Source organism: Pithys albifrons, chromosome 1 (genome assembly GCF_047495875.1).
Source record: "Pithys albifrons albifrons isolate INPA30051 chromosome 1, PitAlb_v1, whole genome shotgun sequence".
Classification (NCBI taxonomy): domain Eukaryota; kingdom Metazoa; phylum Chordata; class Aves; order Passeriformes; family Thamnophilidae; genus Pithys; species Pithys albifrons.
In genome coordinates this window covers 58,787,046-58,814,945 of record NC_092458.1, presented here as the reverse complement: position 1 = coordinate 58,814,945, position 27,900 = coordinate 58,787,046, and the positions used below count along the sequence as shown (strand labels likewise).

General features: G+C 40.8%; 1 protein-coding gene across 2 annotated transcripts; it reads right to left on the bottom strand.

Moving 5' to 3' along the window:
* ITM2B (integral membrane protein 2B) lies at positions 1 to 27,257 on the bottom strand. 2 transcript variants are annotated; one of them, XM_071551236.1, is made up of 6 exons: positions 26,967 to 27,257; positions 9,996 to 10,124; positions 7,770 to 7,973; positions 5,693 to 5,803; positions 2,001 to 2,151; positions 1 to 724 (listed from the first exon to the last, which is right to left on the bottom strand). In XM_071551236.1, exons 1-6 carry the CDS (start codon positions 27,063 to 27,065, stop codon positions 636 to 638), a joined length of 783 nt encoding a protein of 260 aa, XP_071407337.1. In that variant the 5' UTR covers positions 27,066 to 27,257; the 3' UTR covers positions 1 to 635. The 2 variants fall into 2 exon arrangements, with proteins under 2 accessions (XP_071407337.1, XP_071407332.1); XM_071551231.1 differs by having other exon boundaries at positions 7,770 to 7,976; positions 26,967 to 27,253.
* Positions 27,258 to 27,900: the final 643 nt, after the last annotated feature.

Here is a 27,900-nt window from a genome sequence, read left to right as displayed (position 1 = left end):
TTTTAGACAAACAGGTTTATAAGGTTTATTTTCCATTGCACATACATGGATTATATACAAGTTAGTAACATAAGTTACTTCTTAATTTTCTGAAAGATTGTTACAGCAAACACTTGCCATTTTAAAACATCAAGTCAGAAATCAATCTAAAAAGGTAAGTATGACAATATTTTAAAAACAAAACAAATTGCACTTGGTTAGGGAGAGTCAAATACAGGTTTGCCTATATGCTGTAACAAACTATATAGCAGGTAATATTACAGTTAGAAGTGGCTATTGCAGTCCATTTGTACATTAATAATTCTTTTCAATTTTACTTATTTAAAAATTGGTGGATATTTCAAAGACTTCCTCTTCTTCCTAGTATTCAAGATTCATCACGTGAAATGCACTAGCAACTAAGTCTTTATACAACTGCTATTCAAATATAAGAACACCACACCTGAAAGTAAGGAAAAAACTAAAACATATTGATTTTACATGTATCATGAGATGAAAAGTATGGAAGGTGTTCAGCAAGAAAGCCCTGTCCACTACTTACATAAAAGAAGATTTTAAAAAATAATCACTGCACACAATACAAGGGTGGGGTCATACTGTAATTTTTAAGTCTCCTGTAACAGCACTATTCCTCATTACTGTTCACAGATGAGCGTTTCCATTGCAAACTTGTTCTCAAAGTGTCGAATCTTTCGGCAGTTGACAGCTTCACGCTTCTGAATTCCTGTCGTATTAGTAAAGAACAACAGAGGGTCAAAAGAAGAGGAGGTGAGGTATGTCAGAGACATAATAGTTTCACATTTCTTATGATGTCACCAGAAATCAAAACTATCACATTTGAACCCACCCCTCGGAGGAAACATGCACAGAGAGAATCGGTAAGTAGGCAATGATCCTGAAGGTGTGGTGAACCAAACTGCAGTACTGGTTGAGTGAAAACCAACCCGCCCAAACCCCACACTGGCTAGTTTTTAACTCAGATCAGTTCCCAGTTTCCTCCGTGTGTCTGTAAAAATGCTTGTGGGGATGTGAGAGAGGGAACAGCAAAGTAATAAATTGCTATAGGCAAAAAAATATTTAAATACTGCAGGTCCACTCTATCTTGGAATTGGAGAAAGACAGAATTGAACCAAAGTTTAGCCAAACTAATGCTCACTGCAAACCTATGCTAATCATTTATTACCACAGGATAAACATACTGAGTTTTGAATTCATTTTGCTATTAAGACCTTTCCATTTTCAAATGTCTTTCTAAATTGCTTTTGTAAAATGTATTTCTTCTCCTTGTTCTCCCAAGCAGTCAAGTCCAACAATATGACTAAAACAATTCAACCTCTTTGGTGTGCAGTTAAACATACTCATTAAACAACAACCAAAAAAACCCCCAACCAATAAGAAAGAAAAAAAACAACCAAAAGGCAAATTATGTAATATTTAAATGAAAATTTTAAGGCAGCATTTAATAGCTTGTCAAGACTCTTCCAAATGTTTTTCAAACATTTTTCATGAAGAAGTACCAAGCACTACAATTTTCCTGTGAAGATAACTCTTATTCACATTTCACTGATGCAAATAGGAAGACGTGGAACAAGTTTTAGTGACAGAAAGAACCTGCAATTCTGTACTTGGACTACAAGGCTATGGGTTCTCACATATTAGAGGTATTTCTCTGATTTTGGGTGGGTGTGGGTCAAGAAACAAGATTATAGAAGAGCATCTATGAAAGGCTGAACTTCAGAAAACACACCCATGCGCACACACACACACATTTTGGCACTCCTGGCTCTTTGGGGCCTCAAACACTTTCGCTCTATGAAATTACTTATTTCCATACCTACACAAGAAAACATCAGACATACTTAGTCCCACAGAGCCAGTTACTGCAATAAGCAACCCTGGTGTTAATTAGTCATTCCTTTCAACAAACTCAAGCCTACTTACTGAACTCAAGCATCACTGAACTTTTTGCCAACGCACAAGATCACAGGAGGAACACTTACCCTTCATGGCTTCTTTGCGCTGTAGTTTATAGGTTTCCTTGCCACGGCAGAGGCGGTAAATAAAGAATCCCAGCTGATCCACATTTTCAATGCGATCAGTAACAATCATCTGTTCATGAATCAAATAGGACTGAGGCAAGTATGTTCCAGCCTGTTGAACAAAAATATAACAGTTCTGTCAAATGCCATCTCTTCATGGTCCAAGTACACAAGATGCACTTTGTAATGTTTTTCTTTAACGTGACTGTGACATATCTTTTTTGAATTCTTTCAAAATACTTATTACCCACACAATTTTATTCTAAATGTGCAAGATTCACTACACTACAGAAATATGTACCCATTTTATATTCAAAAAAGTCACAAAACTTCCACTGATGTATATATCCACCGTCCTTCTGCTACAGCGGCATCAGCCTTCAGCAGGTTTTTTTCCAGGTGTGCCCATTGTCACAGATCAGTCCTGCCCTTGTCACCCAAAGTTTTCACTTAATTAACAGCGGCCCAATAGTTCTCAGTGGGAACAACTCCCAGGTAAGAGCTGGCAGAAGCATGATTTACATGGAGAGACTCTTGCTGATGAAGCAGGCCAGCTGCAGGACACTTCAGCTGTAGTCCATGGGGCTGGGAAGCCTTGACCTTACTCAGAGAGTGGGTCATAACTCTCAAGCCAAACCCAACACAAGACCATCTAGCCACGTAAGTTATTATGGTGACTCCCACAATTTTTTTGTGTGGAAAGTTATTAGAATGCCATGGTGGTACACCAGGTGTTTCAAGGCAATACACCAAACAAGGGAAGAGCCATGATGACATGCAAAGTCTTCCCAAGCCTCTTCTAGTCCCGTCAGTTATTTTGCCACATATGAAATGATGGAGGAATCCAGCTCTGTGCACACCTGAACATGCACAGACTTACCTACCAGCCAATTTCTTAATACTACCACTGGCAAATAATCATCAATTTTTAAAAATATTACTTCATCTAAGAAATCCTGTTAGGGTGGTTCTAATTTATACCAGGAAAGAAGGTGCTCTTTGCCTTCTACAGATAAAATGATCACTTATTGTGAAAACATATCAGCTGTGGCGAAAGAACACTGTATATTTTGTTGACAATAAACAACTTGAAATTTCCACTGCAAACAAGACCATCTTTTCAGCTCCAGTGACATGTTGAGAAGTTGATTAAATGCTATCCTCCTCAGTAAAGAAAGGACTGGATAAAATCCACTTTAAAGTACAAATATTTTCTTCAACACATACTATGAGGAAAACAACAGCTGGTTTTTTTCCTTAAAAAAGAGCTTAGAAAATGTTGTTCTCCCAAATTATCCCGATCATTATTTTGTAATTAAGTCACTGTAAATTACTGTAAATTTCAGGAGAGAGCCTTGAGGGAGCTCCAGAGCAAAGCAGCAGTGCAGGGCACTGGCAGAGTGGCCAGCAGTGCTGAGGACTTTGGGGGCAGCCTGGAATGACACTCCTGGGCTCATGCCCTCCAAACCAGGACTTCCTTGACCACCTCGCAGACCCAGCCTTCTCTGCCCTCCCTGGGTGTGACAGGAGAAGTGGCAGCTCTGTTCAGGAATCTCCTCTGCCCAGCTTCCACAGGAGAATTATCCAGCACTGGGATCCAGCACAGCCACAAATATCGACACCTTTGAGACATGCTGTTCATCGTGTACAGTTAAAATTAGCCAGTTGGCTCAACAACAGTAACGAGGTGGATGAGCAAATATACCTGGGTTTCAGCCTTGTTTTCTGAAGAAAGGAGGCCTTTCATGTCTGAACATTCAAGCCATCTGTATCAATATATAGAAATGTGGTTCTCAAGGCTAAAATTACAGCTTTTCTTAAAAAACAAACCAGCGCAGAGAACCTTCATTCTCATAAAATGCTCTCTGCATTTATTCACAGCTCATTTTAACGAAACTAGAACATCAATTTTGTACATTTTTCCTGGTGCAACCAGTGTGACTGCAGGACAGTTTTTACTTACTTTGTGCACCTGCACTGTAGTTTCCCAAATTTCAGTTACAAAACATTTAGCCTGATTTTCTGCGACATCAAGTGCCCAGAGCTTTTTGTTAATACAATGAGAATTAAACAGATGTCTCATAAAATTAGGGCTCTCATGGTTTGGGACAATGATCAAAACACTTTGCTTTTGCACAGATTTTCAGTTAAATTCATGATGCCTCATTATCCTCTTACGTGTAAATGAAGCATATTTGATTCAGTACTAATGACAAACTAGGAAATTAACAGCTTTTAATAGTGGAATTTGTGTGATCTAAAAATGGAAACAAAACAGCATAGACAAAGTAAAAAAAATGGGGTTACTGAGTTTTACAGACACCACTTTATCCTTACGTACAGGAAATGAAAGTGTGGTTAAATATCCAGTCTCAAAATAGGCTGCAAAAAAAGCAGCAGAGGACTTACTTGTGAAGTAATTTTTCACAAGGTATTTATTTATATACAAACCACTTAGAAATGGCTAAAACAGTTCCTGGAGTTCTAATTCCAATGCCTTTTAAAAAGATGCAAATCCAAAGATGATGTAACAGTTCTAAAGTTACAAAAGTCCAGTAAAATAAAATTTAAAGCACTCTCCCCAAATCTTAGATACCAATTAATCAGCCCTCTTTCCCATCTAGACTGTTTTGCTGTTCTGTGAAGAAATGAGAAGGCTCAAACCCAAGCTAAATACTATTTAAATTTGCATTAAAAGCATATATACGTAAAAGTTTAAAAAATATGCATATAAAGTTAGCAAGAGACCCCATTAGATTATCTGCTTTGGCCTCCCTAATTTCACAGGCCATTACATTTCACCCAGTTACCACAACTAATGTAACAATATGTCTGTCCCCTTGGTGGTGACAAGTGAAGCAGCAGTAGCAGCACAAGTCCAGCAGTTGTGTTCAATTATCAGAGCCTGCTGGGAAGTGTTTAGGACTCCCACAACACTATACTGAAAACTCATGTTTGGTTGTTCAGCAGTTGGGGCATCTCAATCTTTTCCACAGTCTTTGTTTCAAGGACAAAGAATCTTGTTCTGAAGGTCTGGTGCTCACAGAACCAGGAATCTGGCCTCTTGCTTAAACTGGCTTTGCTAATCATACAACCCACATCCTGATCACTCCTAAAAATCCTCCCTGCAAACAGGAAGATCCATCTTAAGGCTGCTGGAAGCCTCGTGAACTTCCCATCAGACTTAAGTGCCACATCGTATTTCCCTGAACACACACAGAGGATGCAACATACCTTGTGTGTATCATCACCCTGAAGCCACTGGATCAAAGTAGGGACCAATGCCCATGTTAAAAGGATTTCCTGGTCTATCTACTTCATGCCTCTCAGCTAACCAGCCTGAGTCCAGTGCGTACATGCTTTGTAGAAATTTTTGTCCCAATAAATTAAAAACCACAGAGACTACTATCAAATAGCCCAGGTACACCCCATTTAGACAATTCTGTCAGCCAAATTTAGAGCATCAAGAAATAAAATCAGATTTGTTTGCACTCTTCTAAATTAATATTCTTTTCTCTTTGCAAAGATCTCTAGTGATCAGTTAACTTTCTAACATATGTGCCTTGTGTGAATATCCAGAATTATGCAGAAGTAAAAAAAAAAATCTACTTTTTTCCTGTCTTAAGAACAAATTACTTAAAACTTAATCATACCTTGATATTGATGAGCAGCTCCAGGAAATTTTTTGGTGGCATAACAACTGAAGTATTCAGAGGAATCACATAGCACTTATCCAGGCTAAGGTCAAGATAGGCAGTGAGTCTCTGTTGAGAAAATATTTATTTTGATCAAAAAATAAGAACATCAGAAAACTGACATGCAGATGTTGCTGAACTGCTATTGGCTCGCGCAATTATTTAAATGAATGTTTTGTTCACTACAAAGTCTGTCCAAAGAACTCCATTCTGAGGGTAGGCAAATACAGAAATAAAAGGCAGCCTTGATCAGAGTTTATTATCTATGACAGGGATTTGGGCAAGGCAGCAGGCGATGAGTAGCTCAAATGCACTGCAGCAATGAAACTAGAAAGGTGTATCTGAGCTGTTACCGAAATAAGTACAGTATTTATTTATTCCTAATGTCTGCAGTTTGAAATAACAGGGCAAAAGCCTTGCTCTAATTTCCATGCTTTTGTAATTTGTTATAGTGTAAAGGGGAAATGCTGCCAGCGCGAACAAAACACAGAACGAAAAACATACCATTACAGATAATGTAACAAAGATCCTTTTATTTTCAAAAATACTACCAAATTGAGAGGTTAGTGATTATTCATAGTTGAATTATTATCTTTCTACAGCACCTGAACAGCATATTTGCTGTTATTTGATAAAAGCTCAGGGAACTATCTTGATGAATCCTGTAGCTCTGTTCACTGAGCTGTGTTTTACTGCACCTGTTCTTGCTGAAGAGGACCTCATCTCTAGCTGCTGAAAGTTCTGAGGCTGGGGATGGATATAAAATACTTAGCACCGGGAGAGAACAGCAATCATTACCGCAACTAACCTCATCACATGGAAGCAAGTGATGTACATCTGGGAAATGACCTTTGCACTGCCAATTACAGCAAGGCCTTTAACTTACTGAATCAGTTAAGTATATTTCTACTATTATATTGTTCTTATTCATTTCTTGGATGCTGCTCTTTTTTTCATTTTCTAGTTCTTCCTCTTTAGAGTCCTTGTTCTAACTCTTAACAGAAACTCCCTAAATATATTCAGAAATATTTTAAAATTACATAGCTCAAGCAAGCAATGTTTTCCTCTAAATCTGATTATGAATATTTGATAAATGGCACTTGTTTTGCTTGAAAAACTTTAAACTCTGAAGTTTGCATTAAAAAAAAATGACACTTCCCTATTCTTTTTCAGCCTTGCTTATAAAAGCTGTTCAGCGAAGTCTTCAAATGTTCACAGAAATTTAGCTTCCTGAAAACCAGCTGTACATTTCATTGCCATCAGACATGCTGATCCAGAAAAGGAGGGCTTCTAATTGTTTTACAGCTGCTGTTACTAGTAAGAGCTGTAGGCCTGTCAGCTGCCTTAACAAAAATTTGTTACCATGATTCCTATCAATCAAGGTTATTCCTTCAAAAAAGGAAGAAACAGCTAAAAGTGCTTTGATACCCTAGTTCAATGCCTCTAGGAATCACAGTAGCCTGTGGTGCACAAAGAAATTAAACTTTGGCTAGGCTTCCTATGGCATCTGGAAAACGAGTTCTCTTCCACGCTTGGCCAACTTGTTGTTTCCTTCCCTTTCTGCTGCTGCTTTGGGGTGTTGAGCCATGCTAAGAGAGCACCTCTGGGGGTGCTTGAAGACATCTCATGACATGAGAGGCAATCAGCCCCTGCAAGCTGGCCTGAAACAGCCCTTTCCAAACTTCCCTTGCCACCACAGCAGTTGGTCAAATTCTGGCCAAATGCACTTCCCAGAGCAAGAAGTATATTCTCTTTACTTCCTCATACTAAAGAAAGGAAATAGGTCTAAGATCTTTCCCTTTCTAAAAACAAATGGTGGTTTATATACTACCTCTCAATGATTGTGTAACACTGTACTTTGTATGCCCAGTGAATAATTGCTTGCAGCCTGCTGCTGATCAAAACATTTCTGCTGCCTCCTCCAGCCTTCACTTTCCTCAACCACAGTAATTAGGGAGTACATTTATCAGGATGACTGAGGGGGAACATTCTTCAAGTTTTAAATGCTTTCAGCTTCTTCAGAAATATTTCTTACCCGATGGAAGTCATGGACAATATCAGCAGGATCACTATCAGCAAATTCAGGAACTGGCACACTGATAAACTCAACATCTTCCTCCTCCAGGATCTGAATATTTTGCTCAATTGTGTGGTAGCGAGCACTCTGAGCTTCTGCTCCAGGCTCAGGTAAACTTAAGCCATCTTCAATGTACTTTATTCCGCAGAAATATACACCACCCTGCTAAAAATAGTGAACAAAGCAGCAACAACAACATCAACACCTACAACATTAATATTCTCAAAGCACTGCAGAGAAGAAAACCTTGTCAGACTGAAAGAAATTTTTTCCCTTTCATTTGATTCGTATACCAAAGTAGAAGCTAGTTGCTATCTACAGTGGGACCATGGCTAAATACTAGACTGTACTCAACCAGAGGGAGTTGTTCCCTTGAATTCAAGGAAAACAGAATCCCATAAGCAGGTTCTTAAAAATCTATCTTACATGTATTTTTCAAAAGACAATGAAGCTCCTACATCCATACCTGAAAATTATTATTAAATTACGATATGAAGTCAAAATTACAATTTAAAACTGGTCATCCAAATCACCTTTAAAAAGCGACTAAGTCTAAATGTGGTCCTGCTTGCAGTAAAGGGTTGGACTAGATGACTTCAAGACTTTTCTTCCAACCTCAATTATTCTGTGAAGTTGCTTTATTTTACAAGGCTTCAAAACTTTTGGAAGTCAGTTTCTGAAATAATTTTTTAAACAGTTTTAAGAGATAAAAAGCTAAAAAAATAAAACAACCAATTTGTGGCCTTCTGTCAAGAGCACACATGGCAGGTTATCTAAATGAAGTCTAAAATAAAGTCCTGAGTCGGAGGAAGTCATAGACCAAATTTATAGGCCAGGTAGTTTTAGAAATACACAACTTAGGCATACACACATGGCATCAGTTTAAAGTTTTACACTGAAAACATGTCTTCAGTGCAATGTTAGCTCAATTCCTGAATGCTTCCTTCAACCCAGATCTGAATCACAGCCAAGTCCCACAAGTTTGAATTAAATGGCACTTTCAGCTTGCCAGCAAGGGAAAGGTGGAGTACCCCAGCGCTAAGCCCAGGTGAAATGGGCATGAGAAATACAGCAGGCCTTCAGCTACTCAGCTTGTTAATCCACCAAGATACATTATGCTGTTTAAGCATCATTTGCAACACTACTGCTGCCCCGTAAATTTGGTCAATGTGATAGCCAAAGAAACTATAAACTACAAGTTCAGCTAGAATTTCTCCAGTTTAATCACTTTGCCTTCCTCATTAGCAGCTACTGAAATGGGGAAAAAAACAATTCTGGTATCGGGGATAAGAATTTCTACCTTATAATTATGTGCACTAACCAATAGGCTAGAGGGATTCACTTTCTGCTTACACTCTCCCTTTCTGACTCTGCGATCTTGCAACCCCAGCAGTTTCTGAAGCAGGGAGGGTGTGCTTGCACCACTTAGGCAAGAGCCCAGCACATTCAGCACTGCCCAGTGACAATGCTCCCCAAGGGACATGATATTGAACTCAGGCCTCCCATGTTTCAAGTAAATGCTTCACTTCCCTGGCACTGCTCCCTTCACAGGGCTCCTCTTGCAGCAGTGCCATTTGTTAAAAGACTGAAAATACATTTTGTTAGAGGTCTGATTTGTCAGTGTGGATTTAACTTGACAGGGCATGTTTAAGCCATGCTGACTGTGCCTTTCCCAAGTCTCCTGCAGGGCCTGTATTTCTTTTCCCTGTGGAGGGTAGGAAAGAGAAGAATCCCTGTGTTGCTTTCACAAGCAGTCCCTTTCCTGCACATTAGCAGTACCACATGTGTTAGGAAACCTGGAAAGAGGCTTTCAAGGGGTTAATCCACCTCCAACATTTGGCACTGCAAAAGAGGAAAGAGAGCAGATAAAAATCTGGGACACCACTGGGGTTCATAAACCCAAGTCTTGTTTAGATACAATCTTTTCTCTGCAAAGTAAGGTTTTCAAAAGTGCTGCTCCTTTTTATTTGGCAGCTTCACTTCTACCCTCCTCTGCTGACAGGCAACTTCAGAGCAGGCCTTACCCTGGCCTTTAGAAAAGCTGAAGTTTTGCAGAATAAAAAAGGTTTAGTTCTTTTGGTTTAGTCTGCTGCTCCTCTTCTAAATGTAACAAAGAAAAACAGTCTGTTGCTCCTCTTCCCACAGAGAAAAACATAACCCTCTCATAGCAAGCATATGACTTACCTGGAATGCAAAATATTTGTACAGATAGGCACCACCCAGGATCACACCAGCCAGCATAAAGGCCAATCCAAAGCACATGCACCAACACCAGGCCCTCCTCTGCCCAACAGGCACAGCATCCTCAGAGTCCTGCAAGGCATCAGAGAGGGATCTTCAACACACTGTTCCCAAGACAGGTATGAAGGAAGGTATTTCATGCCCAGCAAGTACAAACATTGCATCCACCAGAAAAACCTGTATTCACTTTATCACAATTGTTTGGAAACTTATTTTATTTGTCAAAGTTTAAAACAGGTCTATTTAAGTTGAGGTGTAGTAAAACTTGTCCTTTCAGTCACTTTTAATGCCATTGTCACTGACTAAATCAGAAGACTGAAGAGAAAAATATAACAAAATCTCTGGGGATACCTAATAACACACAGTGAGCCACTTCACAGAGTGCAGACAGAAAAATACCCATTCTCAAGTAACCTCCACACAACAACAGCAGACTGAGGAAGTCAATTCAGAAAGGCCAGATTCTTTTTACTTTGGTAAATGCAAATTAAATGAACCTGAAGAACCAACAAAAGACCAAAGGCAGTTAAGAGTACCAGAATATATCCTTTCCTATGTTGTTCCATGAGGAGAAAAGAGCCTTTACCACAGCTCAGATGGCAGAATAGCAGAAATGGGAATGAAAAAAAGATGCTTTGTAAGTTGTTGTTAAGGAAGCTTTATTCTCTCAGACAGTATTTGCCATGCCTCTATCTGCTGTTTGTGTAATACTAAAGGAATGACAGGATGTTTCCCCTTTGGGGCACTAGTTTGCATAACCATGCAGTCCCCACAGGCATCCTAAGCAATAAACTGCTGCTTGCAAAATCTTTCCTCTATCAGCCACATTACAATGCTTTTTTCTCCTCCAAGTGTTTGCAAATCCAACTTTGAGTCACCCTGTTCCAAGTCATGATAATCCTGGGAAAATATCTGTATTTGAATAAATACAAAGAAATTAATTACCTCTTCGCAACCAAAAAACGACAGGGTAGAATGATGATCAGGGCAAGATCACGATGACCAAATGAACAAAAAACACCAAACCAGAAAACTGAGGAAGAGCATGAGGGGAGCACTGGAGAAAGCTTTGATAGTTATGATTGTTAGTCAATGTTTTGCCTCATGAGTTTGGTTTTTTGGGAGTATTTGCCAATTAGGATGATTTCCCATTCGAACTGCAGTTGTGGGCGTAGTCCCCATGCCGTCTTGGTCCAGCTGGGAGGTAATTCCCCTTATCTGACTGAAGCCATCTAAGCAAGTCTGACACCAAATGGAGACAGGACCCTCCCTGTAAATGGTGGGAAAAAAGTGGCACTTCCTGACTCATCCCAACCATCCCAGAGATGGAGAAGTGGAATTTTGGAGGCACTTACTTCTTTTCACTGATTATAGAAGGAAATTCCTTGGTTAACAAGTTAGGTACCTAATTCTTATGCAGCCATTAAGTGATGTGAAACCCACCTTCGCAGCAAACTGCAATTATCTTTCATACAGAAGTGGCAATGCAGCTTCTTTGCCAGGCAATTGCTGCCAAAATCTGATTCAGAAATATCTGGAAACAAACTGAAGATATTTCACAGATTTTGTTTTATGTTACCTTGCTAGCTACTGCAGTAAATCAGATTGTGAAATCTCCATCTTAGGAGGTTTTCAAGACTCAACCAGAGAAAGTCATGGCTAATCCTGCTTTGGCAACCATCCTGTCTCTAAAAGGAGGCTGGAGCAGATGACTTCCAGAGGACCCTTCCAACCAACATTTCTGGGATGCATTACAAGACAAAGTGAGATGGCAAGGAAACATGTGCTGTTGACTGAAAAAGCAGAATGTAAAGACAAGTAACAACTCATTATAGTTTTTACATTACTAATTATTTAAGGAATTCAGTGTGAAACCTTATAGGATTACTAGCTGCCTGATTTTTAACCTGGTTGTTTGCAAAGACTGAGAATAGGACATAATACCCATGCTAATCCAATTAACTCTCAGGTCAGGTCACTGTGGATTCTTCTATAAATCATCTCAATTATAAATCTAAACCAGGTAAACCAAGGATTTTTATGTTGCCCTGCATCATTAGGTAACTATTTCCCTAGATATTTCAAAGCTTAAAGGACACCTCGTTGACACTTTTCAAAATAGCTGTCATTTAAACAATTGTAAGTTAATGTCAGAAAAAGGATAGCAAACTGGCTCTGCAACACAATGCCAAAATATTCCCTAAAGATGAATATAAAGAGTGTCTTTATTCTTTCCCAGTACTGCTTTTATCACACACACCTTTTTTTGTCTCCAAGCAGCATCATCCACGAGTGGAATAACAGCCTCTGCATTTTTACACTATTTGTAAGTTCAGAAAGACTAACAAACATGCATCTGGGAAATGATGCAGAAGGCACACACAGTGTGAACACCTACCTGGAAACGGGGATTACTGTTAGGTTAATTTACTGCAGGTCAAAAAAATAATCAGGAAAAACAAAGTAACTTTTACACTTTCGCCATGCTAGAAGAAACCTGAAGGACAAGTTTATCAGTATTCCAGCCTACATAATTTTGCTTTGATATATAAAATGACAGATGTAAAAAAGTGGTTTAATACAACTGTTATCCTTTACCAGCAGCTAAATGTTATCATTATTATTTCTGAAAGGATTCCTAGTGGTGACATGTCAATCTATTTTGTATTTGTAGTTGCCTATTGCATTGATTTGTCTCCAGCCTAATGAAAACACTCCACCAAATTTAGAGCAAGAGTTTAAGCCCAGTTTAGGCTCTTCTTAGGAGAATGCAAGAAAGCACAGCATCTCAATACAGAGGAAAACTGAAACTGGCAACACCGAAAACATTTTGTGCTACTGAAGGAAAACACAGAACTGATTTCCTAATCTGAAAACTAAGTGTATTATCAAGCAGTTTAAAACCAGCTTAAATTAAAATATTACAAATAACCTACTGAAGCTAGATTATACTCATATTAGTAGCTGCCCCATGGCTAAGCTCTCTAAGCTTTTGTATTGTTGCCATGACAGCTTAGTTTGGGCTGTATTGACCCAAAAGAATTATTCATCCCTCACCATATAAATCTGACCCTCTGCACTGCAAGAGAACAGAGTGCAGTGGATGCTCACCCTCCTTCCAGGTAACTCATGTTCTGAAAGAAAACACAGTAAGTGAAAGCAGATCCCCACTAAGAGGGACAGTGCTGAATTAGCACTTCTCCCCACATGGTTACAGCCACCAGAGCACAACATGAGATTGCAGCCTCAGTAACTAATCTTTCTCTAGGCCAGCTTTTCACTGCCAGAGGTATCTGACAAAAGAAAGCCTCATGTACTTGAGGTGAAGACTGGCCTCTAAAATTATTCTTCTCTACCTTTGAGCAGTAATAATTAACCGTTACTGTCACGGTCCTTTTCTTTCCCCCTTTCTGCTTCCTGCCCTGCATACTTTGAACTCCCTGGTGAATTCTCAGCCTTAAGATGATGCCACCAAACTAATCTTCTCTGATGCAAAATGCCTTAGGAGGAACTGGATGCAAGCCCAAAACTGGCTTGTTTCCCTTGATGAGCTAATTGTTCTAATTGGAAAACATTTGATTAGCCTATTTCCCATGGACAAGACATGAAAGAGAAGCATCTCTCTGCCACTTGAACACTAAATCCTACAGTGTTAAACAGTTCAGAACTTCCCAACCTCAAAAGTTTCAAGCTCTGCAGGAACAATTTGCCTGTAGATAGAAAATGAGAAGTATTAAATTCTATATTATTTGAGACTAGCAAGATTCAGATCTAGTGTCTTCTCTCAAATAAGTGCCAAGATGACTGCAGTTTTCAACACAGATCCCTTCATCAATGAGCACAGCAGCTAATGTAAAGCTGCTCTGTCTTGTTACTGAAACCATGAAACACTTTGCAGATGGACAGATGATACCACAAACTGTTTACCAAAGCACCACTCAGCTACAGAGAGATCTTCACAAAAACATCTTTATGACAATTAGCATTAACTGTTCTGCAGCAGATTAAAAGGAAAAAAATGTTAATATCCCCTCAAACCTGCAAACATTAGCAGTTATTCATGGGTATTAGCCATATATTCTCCTGCTCTTTTCTGTTCAATTTTAATACAACTTTTTTCTTTTCTTTACATGATGAATTTCAGAATGACCAAATTCATGTTTGGGGTAGCACCACAAATTTATTCTAAGATGCTCCAATACTGAGCCACAAATGTGCATAATTAGACTTGCTAATTACTTAGATTTTTCCCCTTGTGGCTTTTTGTACATAGTGGAATATAATTGCTTTAACATTATAAAAGTAAAGCAGTCTAAAAACTTACAAGGCATATGTCTAGTTCATATTAAAATGAGGGAAAATATTATCAGACCTTGTTCCTTTGCAGAAATAAAGGACACATCAATGATATGATAAAAAATCCAAACCTATTATGAATCAGTCAGGTAAGAATCCACCTAAACCAGATATGATGGATAATATGCTGTGCAAAGTCCGGAATACTCTATGACCACTGAACAGCTATGCAAAAGATAATGTCTCAAATTTTAAAATAGATACAATACCAATAAAAATAATTTTGGGAGGGGAAAATGTCTTTCAGAACTAACACACAGTCTTTGATCTGCAGAGAAACCAGATGCAGAGTATTACTGAGTATTATGAATATTACTAAAAATGTCTGCAGCACAATACATGAAGCATCCATAACTATGCATGTGACAATAACATCTTTTATAAATTTATTTATATATATATGTATACATATCTATCTATCTATATAGAGACGTCCAAACACACATATAAAAGCTTACAGTTACTGTGGATAAAACTGGTTGAAAGCTGTTCAAAGCAGTTTTCTTTCGAGGTCCTTTGTGTGCCACTTAGCTCACATGGCTGGACAGAATACAGAGGGGCAATCTGAGCTTCCTAAAGGCGAATATTGACCAACTGCAGCTTTAATTAGTGGAACAGGAAGAAAGGAAGTTAATGATGACTCTCTAAAAGTGGTTTTTAATGAGAGAGGTTAAAAAGTCTTGAAAGAAAATACTGACCAAGAGCTGTATAAAATGAATTCTGTTTGTCAGGCTCGCCTGCTCTAACTTGTAAATCTGACATCTGTAGAAAATCCTCACAAAAGACAGTGAATTCAAAATGAACTTAATTATGGAAGAGCTCTGCATTCCTCCGACAGCATTCCTTCCTGAAGACTGCTACAAGCCTGGTATTCTATTTATTACTTGTTGCAGATGGGAAATTAAGGCAGGCTTTTGCAAGACTCCTCACTTGGCAGATGCTGAGAATCTGGAAGGCCATCATACTGATCTGCCTCTCAAGCAGTAATTTTATGCTTACTAATAAAATTAAATTTGAAGTACAATGATCTTTTAACTTGCTAGTTGGGGAAAAACACTCCATATACAATAGATGCTTCAGAGATTTCTTGCTTATCTGGCAAACAAGCTATGGTTGTTTATGTGCAGTTGGTATCTGAATAGTGCAACTCTTCTGTGGCAGCACTGCCAGTTCCTCTTCTGTCACAATGGACAGGGACTTGTCCATCTGGCCAAAGGCTCTCTGCCTGAAGAAGAGCACGAAAACCTGACCTTAGTTCTGCTACTGTTTGCTGTAGTCATGCAGCCTGAAAAGCCAAGGAGAATATTTAATTAGAATTACCTATTAGCTGGTTAGCTGGTTGGTACTAACCTCTGCTTGTATTCCTAGTATCTGTATAAGGTCTTTGAAATAATATTGGAAATATAAAATCTGTTATACAGCCCTAGGAAATCTGGAAGTGAAAAGAAAATACATTCCAAGAGCTTTACGAAGTTCAAAGTCCAAGGTCATTTTCATATTATTTGAATGCTACCTTTCACCAAATAATGGGGAAGTTTTAATAATAAATGAAGTATCTGTCAAATGACTCATTTCATGGTTCAAACATCATAAGTATAGTAGAATAAAACATTAGTATAAGCAGTCAGCTCAAGATCATCTTAAAAGGGGAATCAGTGCTGGTGGGTAGGAAGGGAGTGGCAGCTGCATGTATTGGGAAAGACAGAGGTGAAAGGAGAAAAAAATCAGAAAACAGGCAAGAGAAAATTAGAAAGAAACATGGTGGAAAATGAAGAGTTCAATTTCTCTGCAGGAAGTAAAGGAAAATTACAACTGCAAGTGAATGTAAAGGATATGAATCAGCAGTTCACCCACAGCTATGTGATAGAAGGACAACAAAAGAAGCGTGTCCTGAAGTTTAATCCTGCAACTGACATGAGCAATCCTGATTTACCTAAATGTTGCCTTCATTTCTGAGGTAAGAGACTGCAAAACTTGATGGCAGCCAACAATTAAAGGGAATAGGTAAAGAAGGAAGAAGCCTGCAACTATTTAAACTGCTGCTTCACTTACATTTTGGAGTAGCCTTAAGAAAAGTCATTGTTACGTTTGGTCTCAGGCAGACTAGAAAGTGGCAGAGGGAAGGGGAGGAAAGGTGGGGTGAGTGTGACACACACTGAGCACATGTAAATGGCCTGAAAGTTCTGTCTTTGTAGACCAGGCAAGGCCTTTGTGCAGGCGATGCACATGCACAACTTTTGGCCATACCCTCAATCCAGGCTGTCTACAGCAAAAGTACAACTAACCACACACACTGTATTTGACTGTTTTCCTTAAACTGTTTCACAGACTGTTCCTCTTCTCTGTCTGTTCCAAGATACACCAACTTCCTTCTTTTGCCACCAAACCTAGTGGATTCAAGTCTTCCTGTAACTTTTTTCTTGTCCTGTGCCTATGCCCCTGTAACTTTCTTCACCCCAAAGCAGAGTTCTCTGGTCTCTGCCAGGTGCTGAGCAACTGGGCACACCTTATTTCCCTGTCCTCGCGTCATCACGGCCACAAGATAAACCATTCACCACATCAGCGTGCTATGCTCTGGTGAAGAGGAGCTGGGCTGTGGCCACAGAAGTGCTCTGTACTTTGGCCTGCCACACCAGCCAGCACTCCTGTGGCCTCTTGGTCTGCGTTTTCACTGTAAACACTCAGCAAGGCCTGCTGTCTTTTTTTTTCTCAATACAGAGGATAGCACTACAGGATCTTAATACCACTTTATACTCCTTCTGAACATGAGGAAACACATTTTTACTGTGTGACCAAACGCTGGCACAGCTTGCCCAAGGAAGCTGTGGAGTCTCCGTCCTTGGAGATATTCAGAAGTTGACTGGAGATGGACCCAGGCAACCAGCTCCAGGTGGTCCAGAGGCCACTTCCAATGCCAGCCATTCTGTGAAACACAGCCACAGTTTTTAAGTAACACTAATACTATACAGGGTGAGGATTTATTAATAACCCTAACCACTTGCTCCATTAAAGAAAAAAACCTCCAGGAGTGCTGGGTCTGTGCTAGACAAGTAATAAAGTCCACAGATCCTTCATTTCCTTGCTTTTGGGTTTTATCATTCATCTGCCTTTTCCCCACCCCCACCATGAAAACTTCAACAAAACCCACATTTAGAAAATGCGTTGTCTTTTATGTCTGGATTCTGAATTCAAAGGTTCTTGTGCCACTGACAGTCACAGAAATCCATGATTTTCACTGTCCTCTACTGAATATAAAGAGTTTTCATAAGCTTGGCTAGTGAAGAGGTGGCAGAAGTCATGTTTATTTATACAATATATTAATGTTGCTGAATTTGTCTATAAATTTTCAACAATTAAGATGATGAAAATTTGTTCTGCATTCAATACCTATTTTTCTCAAATATTTTAAGAAAACAGAAGTGTTCTAGTGCAAATTTGCAAGTCATAGACCAAAACATATGCAGGTGAAAACCTGCACACATATCTGGCAAGAGGTGCCTGAGGGATGTTTATTTATTTTAAACAAAACCTCTCAAACCTAAGAGGTCATATGGGACATTTTTCAGACTGCATTTTCCTTTCAGAAAACAAAATCACTACACCCTTTATGGTTACAGCACGTCAAACACAGCATTTTATTAAACCGTCCAATTTTGAAAAATGTTTCATTTTTAAACATTTCCAAAATAAAGCTTTTCCCCATCTGCATTCTTTGACTTACAACTGACTTACATTCTACTGTATTTATAAAAACTACACTAAATCAATCTATAACTTTAATGCAGTATTTCTCTCAGCTTTATCCTGAATTAGATCAATGTTTGGAAACAGGAATTTAGAAGGTTCCTATTCCACTTAAAATGGATCAATACTAAATTATCTCTTTGACCTTGATTGTTCCAGTTCCTGTCTCTTCCTTATCCTGTTCACTTCTTTTATCTGAAATTTCTCTGCTCTTTTCCTACGACTGTCTGAATCTCAGACATCAGTATGATGGAACACTATGTGAATTTAACCTAGATTTCTCTCAAGGCTATTTTCCCAAGCGGAGTTGGCTCTTTCACCCAAGAGATCTCATTAGCATGCACATATGCACCACTGAGCCTCAGAATTTAATAACTCTATTCCCAGTTCAGCCACAGATGGTAAGTCATCTCAAGCAAGTTACAAATGCTGTGCCTCAGTTTCTCTCAAAAGTAGAATCCAGCGTGACAGAAACCACTTGTGAGGTCTGTAGTCCAGTCTCTTGCTCTAAAGGAGTGTGGACTCTGAAGCCTGTCCAGCTTGCTCAGGGCTCTTGTCCAGGTACAGTTTGAAAACCACTAAGGCTGACACTTCAAAGTTTCTCTGGGTAGCCTCCTCAGCAGCATTCACTTCTCCTCAGACTGAAAAATATTATGCTTACACCATTAGAAGCCCTCCTTTTCCAATCTGTGACCACTGTCATTTCAGTCACCTCACAAGGTGTTGGGAGGCTATCTGTGAAGTTCCCTCTGCAGCAGTTTCACGTCCAGGATGAACAAGCTCCATTCCATTGGCCACTCCTCACAGGACTAATGCTTCAGCCTTTGACCATCGTGGTGGCCCCCTCTGGACTCGCACCTGTTCTTGGCTATCTTCATTTGGATCAGAAAGCTCTCAAGACTTCAAGGATACCAGTGACTTGTGCCCAGTTGACCGTCCACCAGAAGCCCTGCGTCCTTCTCAAGCAGAGCAGCTTCCCAGCCAGGCAGTCCCCTGCCTGTTCTGATGGAGGGAATGAGTCTGCTCCAGGTACAGGCTTTGCATTTGTTATTACTGAAACTCTGCAGATTTTGTTCAGCCCATTTCTGTTTCCTCTCGGGGTTCTTCTGAATGGCAGCCCTGACCTCAAACAAATATACCCTCCTAATACATGTATTAGTGAATTAAGATGCATAGTACCTCTAGAGCAAGCAGAGTTCTCTGAGTGGAAACCATTCTATATGCAAATACAGAATAGCATTCAATTGTAGCACTTATGAGTATCAGCACAGAAGAGCTGACCTTGAAAAGCTAACATTTAATTACAGCCTCTTTCTAGAAAAAAAGTCGTAACAAACTAAAGGGCTTCACTGCAATTAGACTATTCAAAGCCCAAGGTGGAGCACACACATCACACCCTGCAGAAGCACAGGTGCTGGCCATTGTTCCAACACCTCACCAAGAGAACTTCCCAAAACTCAAACTTTAGGCAAGACAACACGACACAGTGTGCAGCAGCCTCAAATAATCAGGTTTGGCCTCCCACCTGGCAAAAGGTACTGGATTTTCAAATGTGTAAATACAATGGTTTTCTATTCCTATGTAGACTTTATATAAATAAATAAATAAATAAATAAATCTGCCTTTGTGATTCAGCAACTATATGAGATCCATCCAGGAGATCACTGACCCCTCCCAGTTATGATCTCCCCAGCATACTCTTTTTCCATAGTCATTCCACTGTCTCATTCTACCCTCAAAGGAGCAGAAAGCTGCCATCAAAAGCAGGAGTTTGCTGAACCCTAGGAGGAGGACAACCACAAATTACCAAGGATTTGCATTCAAGGAACTCTACTCTTAAAATGCCTGTGGGTTTTATTTTTATGCGTGTGTGTATATATAAATATATAATTATATATATTACATACTTAATAATATATAACCTTTACAAAAATATTTGTATATACACACTGACACTATTATATGGAAAGGACAGACAAGATTCCAATTTATTTTTTCCACAAGCTCTGTAATAACTATTGGGCAAATATTACTTTGCCATTTTTTGATGGTGAATTTTGTATGGCTGTTGCACAGAGGACCCTTGTTTGTAGATGACATGTGGATCACTCAGAAAGGGCCTACATTTCTCTGTATGTCTATTTTTGTTCAAACCCTACCTAGGCCGTGTCATGTCTGCCACAAAACCATTTCTGGCTTCATTGCAGAGCTTAATCTTATTAATTATCTCACTCCTTTGGTTTACCACATCTGTAAAATTAGGACAGATACAGGAGTTTTATAAATTAGCATGCTTTTCATCTGTAGTTTCAAAGTAATTTCCACTGAGGATAAAAAGCAGTACATAAATAGTAAGAAAATGAATGTTGTTTTATTCATACGGATCAAGAGACTAAAAGCAGGTAATACTAACCTTTGCCAATCATAACGTAAGGGGGGATGGGGAGAAGAAACGGGGGGGGGGAAAAGTAATCTGTGTAACGGGTAACAAAACACATAATTACTTATTCCAGCTGTACTTGTGTTTTAAATATGTCATAATGTTTTTTGAGGCACAGAATAAAGAACACTTAAAATTACTAGGACTTAAAAATGCAGTATTTGCTTTCGAAGGTATTTCCTGAGAGTCACAGAGAAGACCATTTTCTTTGTATGTAAGGTATTTGGTGCCTGTAGCTAGTGGCTACTAGATAAAAAATACATACAATGCTGACAAATATTCCAAAACTGCAACTGCATAGGAATTAGCTGAAAACATTACTGGAGGTAAGTATGCTTACTGTTCTTACACTCCCCCAACAGACCTTTAGCATCAACATTTATCAAAATGTTGGTAAGGAAAAAAGAGGGAAAAAATCCATGCAGGTAACAAAAAATACAATTCGAGTATAAAAACAGAACTGTTAGATTACATTTGCAACTGCAAACATTTCATTAAAACACTTACCCAGAAAAAAACCCATATATACATATTACATATTGAAATTAAACTTGAAATAGATTTTATTTTGGATTAAATATTCATTATAATGGAAGGAGTCTAAGCGCTTTCCCTTGAAAATACTGTTGATTCCAAGAAAATTTTCTTTCAAATGTTTTTCACAGGAAAGCTCAGCAATTCATTTTGATCCACATCTTCAGAAATTAACTAGTTTAATTTGAGCTTTCACAGTGAACAGAACTTTGGTTCCAACAGCTTCTGTTTAAGGGATATTCTTCATACTACTACACAATGTTACTATCCAAACCAGTTTCTTGAAGCTTTCCAGAAAGACAAGAGTATTGCAGGACAGAAAGAGATGAGTGAATGTATGAGAAGTACTTATGGCATTTACTGCAACATGACAGCACAGGATAGTTCTTCTGGATATTGCACTATATAAAGCTTCATCTAATTACAGACTTTTCCACATGACGATGTTAAGGAAAAAAAACAGTTCTCCAAATACATTTTTAGGGCAATGGCCCTCAGCCAAGTAAAACTCCGTTAATCTGGAAAGAGAAACTATTCAGAACTGCGTAAAGTCTTTGCATTGTCTCTACAGTCACCCCTGCACTGAATTCACATGAGCTGTAAGGTACAGCCATCAGCTCTTGCTCAGTCAGCCAAAAATGTAAATGATACAAACAACTGACACAGCAGTTATCACAAAGGTCTGGTAGAATACATCCTGTTTGAAATATTAAATATCATTCTTCTGGGAAATGGCTGTATTTCCCAACCAAAGCTTTGTATTTGTTATTCAGGTCGGGAAGTTATGAAAAACAGAAAAGGAAGTGAAACACAGAGCACTGACAGAACTCCTGTGTCCCACAGGTTCATTTCCATCACTGGGGAGATGGGGAAGGCACAAGCTCTTGCAGATCCTTTTTGAACTTTCTGGCTTCTAATTCCAAATTCCTAAATTCCCTTTAAAATAGCAAGAGATTGTCAAAGGATCACCACAAGCTTTTAAAGATCTTGGTTTTTTTAGTATCTCTCAACTGCTGGCAACCTCTAAGGAATCGCTTTAGGAGCCAAATGTCTCAAGATCACAGTTACCTTATTTTCAGGAAGCTGCACTACTTAACCAGTAGCACAGATTCATCATGTAAAAGAAGGCAGGGAATTACATCAGCCACAAGGCTCCTTTTCTTACAAACAGTTCCTCATTAATAACACAAATTTTGTTCAATAAACTCAATTTACCCTAATTTATGCTTGCAGGTACAAGTAAAGTTAAATGACGCAACAGAACCCTGGCTAGCTACCCTTTGTGCCTGAAACTGGAAGGTTTTTTTCATCTGTGGTTTGGTGGGTTTTTGTCAAAATCTTAGCAACGTCTGGGAGGAGAAGGGGGAGAGAATTCAGTTTGGTTGGATTTTTTACTTCTGGTCCTGTTTTAAATAATCATGTCTTAAACCACAATGCTCTGACATATAGCAGAGGCTGGTTGGTTTAATGACCTAATTGCATCACGGAAAATACAGGAAAACACAAAGATTGCTCCTTCCCCAACAGCAGCTTGGTGAAAGGCCCATAGAAAATTTGGCTGGAGGAAGCCTATAAAGGGAATAAAGAAGCTCCTCCAAGAAAAAAAGAAATGAAAACAAAAAAACCCAGCCCTTAACCATCTAACTACAGACATGGCCCATAAAGTGGAAAAATGTTCTGACAGCAAAACAATAAGCACGTGACTATTTATTATTGCATATACTAACATCTGTAACATATAAATATGTTATATAGTACTTACATAGAAATTGTAAAGGCAACATCCTTATTTCAGAAAGCTCTAACACCAATTACATAAAATGTAAGAGGGTTTCTGCACAGCAAAACAGTGCTTATGAGTTGCTCAACAGATTTCCCAGGTGGATCCCTTCACTCTGAGTTAAAAATGGCTATTTTAATATGCTGAAGTGAAAAGAAAAAAGAAGAGGAATTTTAAAGTTTGGAGTAATAATGTTCTCATAAGGAATAAATGCAGAAAGTTGCTGCTTTAAAAATTCTTAATATTTACACTTTCACATTGCACTCTCTGCAGATACAGTTATCCAAAGGTCAGCTACAATACATGTGGGTGAATCCACAGTTCTGTGCCCAAAGCTGTGTGTCAGAAAGGTGCACTGCATTGAGCACCCGGAGGGGAAGTAAAAATAGTTTTAAAATGTTGCCACATAGCCCAAACACAGAAGGGAGCAACAGCCTGAGAGCTACTGAGGGCACAAAAACCTTTGGGGAGGGCTTAATCTATTGAATGGCCCCTGCAAAATGTCTGAAGACTTCAACTATACTCAGAACCATCTTTGGCTCTCCAAAGAACTATTGTAGGGAGAAATGTTAAAATACCACATAGTGTTTGTTTGTTGGGAAACTGGATCATAAAATATTGTATTGTAAAGACAATGAGCAAAGTGGAAAATTAAATATGGCCTGAGAACCTTCACTAAGAGTATTCTGTATTTTGGCCAAGAATTGCAGCATAGAAGTACCATCCCAACAGCACTAACAGAGTTGTAATGGCTGCCTACAGAAAGTACAGAGACAGTTTCACAACACACCATATAATACATATAATATGCAGAGACAGGATTAGCACTCTTGATTTTTAAACTCCTTTTAAAGTAACATACTGCAATGCATAAGACTATGGCCTTCTGCAAAAGCTTTTTTTTAAAGCTGTTGTTCCCATGACATAACCCTATTCTTGCATCTTCCTCTCTTACCTTTGCCAATTTATTTCCTACTAGTATCTGCATCAGAGGTTACGGGGCAAATTTTGCCAAGGTCAGAGAGTATTTCTGTGCTACATCATCAGCATATTTTGGCTGCAAATGCTCTTTAAAAAAGTCCTTGGAAGATTATGTATTTGAGAGTAATCCTGCAATGGCAGAGTGGCAGTCTTCAAGATACGGTGCCAGGGAAACCAGCAGAACGCACCTATCAAAGAACTAGCCTAAAAGCTCATTCCATGACTTTTTATTTTCTGGATGGTTCAGAGTATTTGGCTTTTTTCATTAATATCACCTGGTTTACCAGTATCTCTTGCTCAAATCTTTGGTAAGTTCTTGATAATAAAATTGAATGTACAGTTCTGCTGATCCACTTCTATTTTTACAGTTTTCCCTTTACTTCAGAGTCCAGCATGTCTCCTAAGACTTTCTTAATAAAAGAAAGCTTTATAAAATGTTGTTATATTTGTTTTTATATGTTGTTCATGTTTACAGTTGTGATCCAAATCTATTTATTTTCCTATAGAAACAATGTAGGAGAGGGAAAAAACAAACATCCCATATATGCTGTTCTGGAGATGTCACTTTTTCCATCTACCAGAATTGACTCTTCCAATATAGATTCCCATAATGCCTTCAAACCTCACTTTTCCAGCAATGAGGAGATATGAATAACACATTTGTCAGATGTGGTTTATTTTTCCCCTTTCCTCCACAGAACTGCATAGGCAGTTTAAGTTGCAGAGCGGCAGGGGGATGATGTTTCTAATGCAACTGTATCAGAGAAGGCAAAGTTCAAAGGGTGTATCCTGTACTCACCTCAAAGGTATCAAGTTTTACAAGGGCCCTCAGTTCCTTTCCACCCCCAAGATCTGAGAATGGACTCCCAGATTTGAAGACTGACATACCTCCAAGAGCTATATGACATAATCTGTTTCACTGTTCTTACTCCTGCATGGATTGCAGCACAGCCTTTTCTACTAAAACTACAGATCTACTTTACTCAGGTCTACTTCTATTTATGCTCCAAAACATGCAATCTTAAAAAAAAGCTTACTCAAGAGAATTTTGCACACTGGTAGGTGCAGGTCTGCTGTTCTGCAGAGAAAAGATTAGAAATGTGTCAAGGAGAATGTCAAAGACTCCATGTCCCTTAAGAGCATTCATCTGCTTTTGAAATTTTGATCTGTACTGAGCATCTGTTCCTAGCATTCTATTTTAGGACTGTTTTAAGCTTTGTTAAGGCATGTTCATCCCCTGACAACAGTGCAAGAACTTTTAAGTAGCTACTGTGAGACCAGACCACCTTTTGACCCAGTTAATAGATGTTTACAAGTCTCATTTCTACGCATGGAAAGCAGTACTGAGACCTGGGCAAAGTTAAGGCAGATCCTGTATCTCATCCTCAGCTGCAAGAGTTTACAGCTCTGTGTTAAGGAAATCATATTCAAATGACATGCTTCCGTCAGTGTCTGGGCAGGGTCGGGAGGATTCGTTCCCCAGTGTACAATTAGCCAGATGGATTTTGTTTGTTTAGCAGTAGGAAAAACAAGCCAAATTTGGTAGGCTGTCTGGAAACAAACATCATCCAGGGCAGGTCCGTATTCCCAGATAGTATGAAAACACTGTTCTGGAACGTGTAGCTTGCCTCTTGCTTACATGCTTGGTGCCAAACTGACCACCAAACCTGGGGTCAGGAAGGAACCCTACAGCTCAATCTGGGCCCAGGGAAGCCATTACTTACTAGAGAACGGCACTTCTGCTAGGAATACAGAGCACATAACTCAGGTCCCATAATTGCAGGCAATTTGAGGAACGATACTGTCTCATCTCTTGCGGCACACTTTTATTAAGTCTAGAGACTTAAATACTTTGGTCAGAGTTTTATTTGTAACCGTAATATGTTCAGTACAAGTGTGAAACTTAACCACTTGCTGTACCAGGAAGATGTCACTAGAAACATCTTTGTAGCTTCTCTTGGCTTTGAAATGATAATGGATTCTGCAGGTCAATAACCTCGACTCATCAAAATCATAGCAAAACCTGCACGGGGGCACAACTTCATGCTACGAACTGTCTTCCTAGGCAGAAGTTCATCACAAAGATTTTGGACGTTAATAAACACTGTCGCTTTTGCAGAGCCAATAAGGTCATTCAGAGGCCTGATGCACAAGAAACTGTGAAAGCAAATGAAAACAGCAAGACACGCTGTTTATGGGCAACTGGCCATTTTCCAAGTTCTCGTTCACTTTTCAAAGAACTTACAGCAAATTACACTACTCCTAATTAAGAACTGGTTTTGATTACCGGATCATAGAAAATGCAACCAAACCCCTTTATATTGCAGGCAGTTTTGCACTTCAAAAACTTTAAAAGCCGCTGCCGTTTTGTTCTTTGTTGCTGTTTGCAGAGGGGAGGCGACAGCAGCGCCTGGAGTTTGGGTGCTGTTTTGGAGGGGCGAGGGGAGGCAGCTCTTTGTTCTTTTATTTCAGCCAGCGCAAGTTCGGAGGCGAAGTTCTCGGCTGCGGGCAGGCTCTGCAAACACGCTGCGGCACAAGCACGGCCGGGCCCCCACCTCCCCCCCGGCCAGGCGCTCCCCTGCCCGGCTCGGGGCTCCGGGAGCCGCTCGCAGCCTGCAGACCCGCCGTGCTCCCCGGGGGACCCCACAGGGTGGGAGACCCGGGCACGACCCGCCTCCTCCACGCAAACCAGCTCCCACCGCTGACCTCAGCACGGCAAGGGGGCTGCAGGGGCGGGCGGGCAGCCGAGCTGGGAGCAGCCGGCCCTGCAAGCCGAGCTGGCCGCGATCCTTGCGCTGCCGGAGCTCACAACAACAACAGCAACAATAACCCCCGACACACCACAGAGCTCCCCGGCGTCGGGAGGAGCGGAGCTGCCAGGCTCGCTCCCTGTCAGCCATTTTAGAGGCGAGAGGCGAGCGGGGCGCAGCGCAGCGTAGCTCCCGGCTGGCCGGGCCGCCCGTGGTGCCGCGCCGCGGGCAAGGGGCGCGCAGGGAGCGGCACCGGCCCCGCCGCAGCCCCGCCCGGGCGGCCGCCGCAGCACAGCCGGCCCGGCGCCCCTCACCCCCGCCGCCCTCACCTTGGCGTCCGGCGGCAGGATCAGCACCTGGCTGTTCTCCTCCTCCTTCTTCGCCGCCTCCTTCTGCGCCAACGCGGAGTTGAACGACACCTTCACCATGGCCGGCTCGCAACGCTCCGCACGCAGCAGCAAGAGGACGAGCAGCAGCCCAGACCGGCGGAGCTTCGCGAGCGGTCTCGTGCCTCGCCGAGCCCCCCCTGCCGCCGCGCAGTGACTGCCACCCCCGGCCCCTTGACAGGCAGGCGGAGGCGGAGGAGGAGGAGGAGGAGGAGGAGGAGGAGGAGGAGGAGAAGGAGAGGAGGAGGCGGTGCCTGAGAGGACGGGCGGAGAAAGGGGAGGTGATGGCAGCGGGGCCTCGCCCTTGCCCGCCCTGCCCCGCCTTGCCCCGCCCCGCCCCGCCCCGCCCCCGCCTTGCCCCGCCCCGCCCCGCCCCGCCCCCGCCTTGCCCTACCCCGCCTTGCCCTACCCCAGCCGCACCCTGCTGGTCGAGGGGCTCCAGGTGGAGCGGGTGTGTGCTGCCGCTCCCCGTTCGGTAGCCGAGGGCAGCCTGGCCGTGCCTCGGTGGCCCCTGCGGAGCCCGTCCGGCTGCCGTGCCGGGGCTGGGGCAGGCCCTGCTGGCCCTGCGGCCGCTGCGGGCACGCGTGGCACAGGTTGGTCAGTTCACCCCTGGCAGTGCCAGCAGGTCCCTGGGTGTTAATTTGATTTTTGTTAAAATGTTTGGGTCTTATGCTCGGGGAGAAAATCGCCGAAATGCTATATGGCCAGCGTGAGGGTGAAGTCCAGTGGTTGTTAAACGCCTCGGGAAGAACACGAGGAGCAACGGGGAAGTGGAGGTGTGACTTCCCCCTTCATCTCTGGTGCAGTGGGTGTAACAACTCCAGTCAACCCGGCACACCATCCGAATAGGGTGCTCTGCAGTGAAATTATGTGAAGC